The sequence below is a fragment of the Oryza sativa genome, chromosome 9 (genome assembly GCF_034140825.1).
Source record: "Oryza sativa Japonica Group chromosome 9, ASM3414082v1".
Taxonomy (NCBI): domain Eukaryota; kingdom Viridiplantae; phylum Streptophyta; class Magnoliopsida; order Poales; family Poaceae; genus Oryza; species Oryza sativa.
This window is the reverse complement of record NC_089043.1, coordinates 12,078,719-12,088,475: the sequence shown is the minus strand read 5'-3', so window position 1 is coordinate 12,088,475 and position 9,757 is coordinate 12,078,719. Positions and strand designations below refer to the sequence as shown.

The 9,757-nt window shown below is 41.0% G+C and overlaps 1 protein-coding gene across 1 annotated transcript; it reads right to left on the bottom strand.

Moving 5' to 3' along the window:
- Positions 1-1,682: 1,682 nt before the first annotated feature.
- On the bottom strand, positions 1,683-3,805 carry LOC4346668 (UPF0481 protein At3g47200). Its single transcript, XM_015755807.3, has 2 exons — positions 3,667-3,805; positions 1,683-3,272 (listed from the first exon to the last, which is right to left on the bottom strand). Exons 1-2 carry the CDS (start codon positions 3,680-3,682, stop codon positions 1,804-1,806), a joined length of 1,485 nt encoding a protein of 494 aa, XP_015611293.1. The 5' UTR covers positions 3,683-3,805; the 3' UTR covers positions 1,683-1,803.
- Between the last annotated feature and the right edge of the window lie 5,952 nt (positions 3,806-9,757).

The following is a 9,757-nucleotide window of genomic DNA, read 5'->3' as shown; positions in this document are numbered from 1 at the left end:
TTGTTTTTTGAGAATTTTATGACCGGCGGAACTTGGCACTTTGACGCGGGGCTACATCGGCTTCGATCTCTGGCGAATGGGTAAACCATAAGTTCTGACGGCCCTGGCAATTTAACAGCTACATTGATGTTGTTCAAGGCTGCTTTGCTTTGATCTCTTGTATATTGCTATAGTTCGATTGGTATATTTTGCCTACCTGATCAATTCTCTCTTTAATTTCATTGTGTTTAGAGACGCAACGGTTTAGTTGGGACTGCCTCGGTTAGGTCTGATCTTCTGTCTTAGCCGATATATCTCTACAATCACAATGTTGTTTTAAATATATTTATTGTATCCATCACATTAGACAGAATTATCGGATCATTGAGTATTAGATTATTTTATACAATCTCGTGCTGCATCGGTTAGATTCGACCTACTATATTATTATTATTGATAAATCAAGTCTTGTTAAGTCGATATATAGGTTCATGCTAATGTTTCATCGGAGGGTTATACGAGGTGCTAAATTCCTCTTTGATGGTTTTACTGTTTTGTTAAATTTAATGCTTGACCACTCTGAACGGTGTCATATCAGCTTGCTTAAATCCATTAGGTAATTATCAACCTTATGCTGCATCGATTGAGTTCGACCTATAGGGTTGTGGTTGTAAATTAGATTTATTCAAGTCAGTAGGCATCAATCATTGTTTCATGCATCGAGGTTTTAGCCGATGATTTATCTTAATGTTGCATCGACTTATAAGGATTATATACAAGTTGGTTTTAGTTGATTACAACAAAGGTTTCATTTATTACTTGATAATTTGGATTTAATGACATTGGATTCCCAGACGATATATACTTTAACCATCAGATCAACATTTATTTTATCATACCGCTATTGGATGATTGGTTTCTATTAGATTATATTGTTGTATTATTACAAGTTCTCACTGCTTGTCCGATTGCCTTTATATCATTATTTATCCAAGTGTCAAAATCTATATCGGACATTTAAAACCCTATCGACATCAGTTAATATCCCTAAATCGGCTTGTTGGCTGATTGACTCTATCATCGTCAATTTATCTATCTTATCAGTTGCAGGATCAAACTAGCTAGCTAGGACACCAACATCTCATCAAAATTTAGGAATTGCACTGGAACTAAGCAGATCTCCTAGGCCATTGTGTTTGCCGACATATTTCGCGTCAACAAAGATTTAGCACCATAAGCCGCACATGGATTTTTCGTCAACATAACCGTATGCGAAAATAGGAATCGATTTTAGCAAATGCAGACACTTATTTTCCGTTAGCAACCTACTGTGGTGCTCGTTCAGGAAAATCATTTTTCACTAGTGTACAAGACTTTTTGACTTTTTTTTTCTAGTCTATTTCTTAAGTGCGGTTAAATTTATAAAAATTATGACAGTGAAAATAATTAGGTGTTATAAGAGTTTCTTCATTTATGTATAAACTTAGTTAAATTTTGAAAAGTTTGAGAAAGAAAAAATCAAATGGTCTTATTTTTAATATGAGACGGAGAGAATAGTTAATAATATACTACTATCTTCATATTTTAATGTATGACGCCGTTGACTTTTTTCCAACGTTTGACCATTAGTCTTATTTAAAAAATTTAAGCAATTATCATTTATTTTATTGTGACTTGATTCGTCATCAAATGTTCTTTAAGCATGACATAAATATTTTTATATTTGCACAAAAATTTTGAATAAAACGTCGAAAAATCAACAGAGTCATACTTGTTACTTGATAGGCTACGCAAAGTTGGTAGGCATATGGCACAGTGGCCTAGCTAGATTGTAGGCCTGTAGGTCTTGACCGCATATACGGCCTGCACAACTTCACAGACTAGGCCAGTAATGGCGGCGAGCAGCGCGATCGCCACCAGCGGGTTGCTCAAATGCCGCCGCCGCAGCAGCGCCATCCAGTTGACCGGCCGGCTGCTGTACCACCGCTCCATCCTCTCCCACGTCGGCTGCAGGTAGTTCCGGCGCGCGTCGTCGACGTCGAGCGCCACGCCCCTGCACAGGCCGGCGAACCCGTCGGCGACGTCCTCGTCGGTGGCCATGAAGTGCACGACCACGCCTTTCCTCGCCAGGAGCGCGACGTCGCTCGCCGTGCCGGCTAGCTGCGACACGAAGAGGCAGTAGGCCGTGACGTGGCTGCCCAGGTGTGGGTTGTTCTGCTCCAGCGCCATCAGGTTGCGCAGGACCCGCCACGTGTTGTTGTCCACCGTCAGCGTCGGGACGTGCAGCGTCGTCAGCCGCCGGAGCTCCACGTCGAGGACGCACCGCGCGTCGCCGGCGGCGGCGCCGAGGGCCCGTTTCTTGAACCTCACGCCGGCGGCGTGGTACTGCGTCGCCCCGCGCCACCGGTAAACGGTGGCGCGCGCGCGCCTGTTGGGGACAGCGGCAGCGTCGTCGGTGTCGTCGGCCGGCGACATCGCCATGGGTGTGAAGTGCATGTGGAGTAAGTGGACGAGGTGACAGGGGCGTGTGCTGGTGATGTCCACCTCCACATTCGAGTAGCCCTGGTCCTGGAGCAGCGACCGGAGATGGCGCAAGAATCCATCCACAACAACGGTGGAGGAGGACGACGGGCCGCCGCCGGCGATGGCTGTAGCTCCCGGAGGCTGAGGAGGCGGAGGAGAAGTACACGTTTGCGTGCGTTGATCTTGATCCTGGCCGGAATTTCCGACACGCACCAGCTCGTAGACCTTCTCGAGGATGAAGAAGGGTATCTGGTTCTCGAGCAGGTAGAACACGTCGCGCACGGCGAAGATGTAGTCCACCGCGCTCCCGCCGCGGCTACCCACCGCCGCAGCCGCCTCGCCGCCGACGTTGAAGATGTCGAGGACGAACCACGCGTCGAGCAACAGCATCTGCACGAACATCTGATTCTCCCTCCATGTCTTGGCGCCGTCTTCGTAGTAGCTCCTCGCTTCGTCCTCAACGCCGGCGATTGCCTCCAGGCACCGCCTCAGCGTGGACGCCCGCTGCTCGCCGTCGTCGGGGAGGACACGGCGGAGTGCCGTCCACTTCGCCAGCTGGTCCGTGCTGTCCAGCGGTTTGTGGTGGTAGGCGCCGACGAGCACCACCTGCGGGGTGTACTGCGAGTCGTCGACGCGGCGGACCTGCGGCTTCACCTTGGAAATGAGGCACTCCGGCGAGCGGCGCCATCGCCGGCCGCCGTCCAAATCCACATTGCATAGCTTTGTCTCGAGATCGGCGGCGAGACGTTGGATGTCTATACTGCAGCTCCCTGAAAATTTTCTTGGTTAATTAATTGCATGTATCATGCATAGGGTGAAACATTCAGAATTTGTTATTCAAATGACAACTGATATATTAGTGTGGCAGCACATGAAATCATTCGGCCGTTTCACCAATTCAAGATTGTTATTTTTTTTATGAAAGTAAGTTAAATACGAAGAAAAACCTGCATATATAGATGCAGTAAGTAAAACTCATAAAATTGCATACCACATGTACGCAGAATTTGTTTTGGCCATCTAGCACAGAAATTCATTAATTTGAATGTGATGGAGGTGAGAAAATTTAAGGTAATCCATAAATAAACGAGTGCTAGAGACAGTAATATATATGTGCCAAACTAAACGAAAAAGGACAAATCAATATAGAATATTTGTGCATACCTGTTGGCTCCCCCATACGTACCGTTAATCAGTCATGTTTCCTTCGAGTAGCATATGTGTTTCATTGTCTGGAATTAATGCAGCAAACTTAACACATTACACGTATATTTATATCTATGGTTTCAGAACCGTGCATTGCATATCTCCAGACCCTTTCTCGGCAACAGTTTGTTTCCACTAGATGAGCACCCATCTGCAGTGTGCACCTTTCAAAACATGGAAGCAAAGGTAAAGTGCAAGCAGATAACTTTAAAGCGAAATATATAATTGGAGAGCTTTATATGGCTTTGAGTAGGGGTCGTACGTACTGCCTTATATATCTTTTGCAAGAAAATCCTTTAGTTTGTACCTTGGCTGAATTTTTCGTCCAACAGATCTACAGCGGTATAGATTGACTAACACACCAAAATATATGGAGCTAACCCTAATTGTGCTTACCTCCAAGCATGGATTTCAATTTCGATTTCGACGAAAATTTCAGCCATTTCGGCAAAACCGAAATTTCCAAAATACTCAGCAAGATATATACAACCATGGTTAAATTATAAGATAGTAAGATACAGTATGCATTTTTTGACAAATCTTAAGCATATATAAAATATATACTTCATAATGCAAACAAACAACCGATTCAACTCTTAGTATAACATATTAAGTATAAGCAAATAAAAAAAATAATTTGGACGTTTATCTTCGGCATGATGTTCTTTTTATAGACTTTGCGTGATATTATGTTCTGTCATGCACCATGGGCCGGAATGGCACTATACTATATATTTACTTTGTTTAAATCTTGTCTTAGTAGTGCATATCCTTTAGGCTTCTCTTTTTAGCATAGAACCTTTATGTCCACTTCTATCTAACCGATTTCAGAAAAGAAAAGGAAGCACGTCGATCCTTGTTGTAAGAAAATTAAGTTGTACGATGAACCAGGAATAGAGGCTGGAAAAAGGAACAATATATACCAAGTAGGTAGCTGGTTAATTTATACTTCCTCCTTTTAGGGTCTGGTTGGATCAGGTACAAAATTTTAGTCCCTGTCACGTCGAATGTTTGACACTAATTAGAAGTATCAAACGTAGACTAATGTGATAAAACCCATTCTAAAGCCCTGAACTAATTCGCAAGACAAATCTATTAATTCTAATTAATCCATAATTAGATTATATGATGTTACAATAAACATGTGCTAATTATGTATTAATTAGGCTTAAAAAATTTGTCTCGCAAATTAACTCTCATTTATGTAATTAGTTTTATTATTAGTCTACGTTTAATACTTATAGTTAGTGTCCAAACATCCGATGTGACAGTAACTAAAATTTAGTCCCGAGATCCAAACACCACCTTATTCATATATGACGCTTCATATAAGTAGAAAGATGCACCATATAATTAAGTAGAAAGATAGACTATTATACACCATTATTAAAAATATGAGAACGTGTAATAATTTGGTTATCACTTACTACGGAACTTTTTTTTTTTGCAGGCAGGGTGCCCTGCTTACAACTATAAAGACGCATTTCCACAGGCTCCGACCTAATACAACAAAATAAATCTAAATTCAAAACGTTATGTGTTGGTATATATGAATAACATGAAGAAATAAGCTAGATTAAAAAAATGGCCTAAATCTCCCTCCTCTCTCCAAAAATATATGTAGAAATTGACCTACATGTTAAACTACCCCTATATAGGAGTAAAGACCTCAAGTCAAGGTGAAACACCCCCCCCCCACCCCGCCCCGCCCCTCTATTTTCCTTTTTATCTGCGCCGAAAGGTCGGTCTGAAATGGCTAGCTCGAGGAAGGATATACAGGGCATGTACAATGATGTCTAATAACGGGCTCTGTTTGTTTCGTTGTCATGCAAGTAAATTTGGTGAAGTGGAAGAAAGAGAATGAAGGAAGGAGAAACATCGTTACTATGTATGACAACGGCTCAGAGTCGACTCTTAGTATTTATTAACGGAAAGTTTGTTGTACGAGGGTGGAGAAAAAAGGAAAGAAGTATAATAAAAAATATTTATGCATTAATGGTTTAGAAATTTTATTGTCTCTACTATTTTAGGAGGATAGTTTCCAGTAACATTAATTAATATAGAGAGTTTATATTAGACTCTATCTTTGTACATGCTCTTATATATAGGTGGAGATTTCTATAGATAAAAAGCTGCCTTTGAGAATATTTTTCTAGGTGGTTGACTTAAAGCTCCAACTATAAAAATATATACATAATTTCCACATACGGCTGGTATTACTGTTCCCCAGGAAAAATGTGTGCATTTCCGCAGATGCACATGAGTAAGTCCAGGTGCTTGCGGAAATGGGCCTACACAGCGGCCCTTGGTGGCCAACGACAAAGTCTTTGTTAGAGTTTGTCAGATTTGATTTCCACTTAACGATTCATAAACTTTTTTAGAAACATAATATAATCATATAGACGCTCACAACACGTGCACACTGAACTCTCAAAACACACACGTAAACCCAACCTCTATGATTACCTCCAAAAAACTGGACCGGTATATATTGAGATGACGAAGTCACCACTGATACCATGCTATTGACGGATACATTGCTTAGCACTAAAGGAATAACTAGCTATAAATAGGAGCACACGACTTGAATCCATGTGGGTTGCTGGTTTCACCACAAAAAATCCTACCAGTTGAGTTATGTTTACTTTGCCAACGATTCCCAAATTTGTTAATCAGATTGTGATAAAATATCCAAATTCGACTTCAGATATCGTTGAATGAGTATTCAAATGTCAAATCAGATGTTCGAAGTTCCCCTCAAACCTTATCCCAGAATGCTGTGAAAACATGCATGCATATACGTACACTTCTGTTCTTTCTGTGTCTCACTCTCACGTTTTGGGCCAGCCCGCACCAACCCTGCAAGAGCCACAGGCCACTGCCTGCTCGATTCTCCCCTCATTTTCCTGGGCCGGCCTGGGTGCTGCCTCCGCTCGAAGTAGGCCTCTCGGGCTGGCCACCCTCAACCATGCCGTGCGCGTACGGTTACAAGAAAAGAGAAGAGTCTCCATGTGGACTCCATCAAATATGATTCGAATCTAAGGGCCAGTTTGGGGAGCTTCAGCTGCTGCAGCTTCTCTCAAAACCAGAAGCTCTCACAAACAGTATAGCTTTTAATCCAGATTCTCAGAAGCTATAGTTCTAGAATCCAGAAAAAGAACTAGAAGCCAGAAGCTGGAAAACCTAGCTTTTCTAGATTCTCATAAGCTGGCTACAACCAGCTGCCTCTCAGAATCTTAAGTTCCCCCAAACAGGCCCTAATATAATTTTCATCTCTCAAAACCGGCTCATTTTATCTCTCTAAGTGGTTTGGATGGTGATACTTGTCGTTCTACGTGATGCCTATTTGCTACGTTGACTTTATTTTCATCTTACATTGGGAGCACGTGGCATCTACGTAGTATTACAGTCGATAGAAAGGTAAGAGAAATTGAAAATAAGTGAGCCCCACATGCAAATCTCTCGGCGGAAAAAATAAGGTACGACACATGTGTCATGTCCTTTCTCTCATCCCCTCTTAACTCCCTCTCTCCCCTTCTTCAGGCGATAGGCTGACAGCCACATGGAGTCCGAGCTTTCTAAGGTTTAGGCCCATGTGGAGTCAATGTCGGTGCTCTAGCAACCTGGTTGTATGTAGCCACATGGACGGGCTGCATAGATGGGGCAATTGCAAGCCCACACACAGATGAGCTTGCACGTTTGCGGCAACTAACTAAGATATTGAACAACTTCAGAAAACATTTGGGTTTTTGTACCATTCGCATAGTATAATAGGTTTAGTTATTTGTTTTGATCATAGATCTAACTACTTTTTCAGAATTGCTAAAAAACTTCCGTAAGTTTTTTTTCCCTAAAACATTTAGATTTGTAGTCATTAGATTGCCTCAAGATCTGTGCATGAAGGGAAAAATTGTTACAAAGAAAATTTCACACATATCACGTGTAAGATCCCGATGCTAACCAACCAAACCATAGTTAAATATAAGTTTTATATAAGTTATATCATAGTTACAGTGTAGTTATATTGTAGTTACAGTATAGTAACATTGTAGTTACAATGTAATTATATTTCAATTATAGTATACTTATATATGAAAGTTTTTCACTCAAAAATTGCGGCAGTTTTTTAGATACTATCATATTTGTATGCAATATGAAGATTACACGAGTGATCAAAACGGAACATTCAGGTACATATATGTCCATACATATTCATATCATTTATTTGAAATTTATTATTTCTAAATATCACAAATATATGTCCACATCATGATCTTATATTCAGTAAGAATTTATTTCTTCTAAAAAAAATCCAACGACATTTTTTTACACAAGCTTTCACCGTATATTGATCCATTTACCCCAGCAAAGTCAGCAACAGGTAGGTTAGGAAAGGAGGTTGAATAAGAAATTTGAGGTTGGAACCAACTGCAATTAACAATCTAACACATCTACTACTACTATTACCACAATAAAACATGTTTCACTGTCAGTTCATAGGTTCACTGTGAACCGGCAGTGTTAGAACAACACTGCCGGTTCCGATCGGTGAGCAGTGAATGGTCCTATCGACTTCTTGGGCAGATCACACGGCAGCCTCACAACGTCGCCGGCTCAACAGGAGCGGAGAAATTTGATTGAAATTGGAAGTTTGATTGAAATTGAAATGATGTGTTGGAAAAGTTGGAAGTTTGTGGATAGGAAAATTTTAATATGATAGAAAAATTGAAAGTTTGAAGAAAAAGTTTGGAAGTAAACTCGGCCTAAGATAATTTAGGCGTAAGAAAGATGAAGAAGAAGATTGCTGTGGCCAATAGCCCAGCTGGCCAACAGACAGTAGTTAATTGTAGCATGCATGGATATATATATATGGATTGCGACTTTACCTTCGGTACTACTATTAAAGTTAGACAATCTGTATCAAGTCGATCATACATATAGATAGATATGCATCACGCGGACTAGCTAATTAATATCTACGTCACATCGATAATAATCATATCGTTTCGATTTTTCCTATATCTACCTGATTCTGGTTTTGGATGCATGTAAGCACAGGAGTCAATGATCGCGAGTATAACGACGACGTACGACGACGACCTGTAGTGATTTTGGCTCTAAGCACTGGACTAATAAGCTACAAGCCGAAGACTTAACAACGGAGAGATACTCACAAAATGACGCACCTTGCTATCGACGGGTATGTCGTCTACCACTAAAAGCACAACGCCGTTAAATCTTAGAAAATTCGCTCCCACGGGGAGTCGAACCCAGGACCTCAGGTGCTACTGAGACTCTTGTAATTACTAGGCTACAGGCCCTTTCGCAACAACGGAGTGACTTATGACGTACTTCCTCAGGTCGTTGCAATATTCAGGATGTTTTAATAACTTTTGGAATATATTTAAATAGTTTGAAGACACTAAACAACGATGTATATATAGAGTATGAGTGCTAAAGGGTATTGTTCAGTAAACATCATTACTGGTTTTTGACGTGAAACAACAGGAGAGTCTTCTACTCTGCTATATATATTTAATATATAAATGTATAACTAATGTTCAGTAAACATCGTAACATCATTACTGATCGAGCATCTTTATCACAAAGAATCATCAGTGATCGAGCATCTTCATCACAAAACAAAACACTGAATCAATCACAAATCCAACAACAACATCTAAAATCTTCATCACCAGGCAATCACAAATTGTTCATCAAACAACGCACAAACTTAACTACAAATCAAAAAAATAAAATGAAACACATAACCAGACCCGCCTCACCGGGGAGGGGATATCGAGCGGCTGTAGTTGATCTCATTGTCCTTGTGTAACCATGGTCATAGTCAGTCATGCCATGCCTATCAACCTGTGGCCGTAGTTGATCTCCCTCAAGTAGCATACAGCATCACCATCATCGCAGGGCTCCGACTCCCTTCGTTTATGTTATAGATTTGGCATACCCTGTATGCCCGTATTCATTATCATCAGGAGTACCGCATACCTATTCTTAGAAAAAAGTATCTCCAAATATGGACAAATGATAT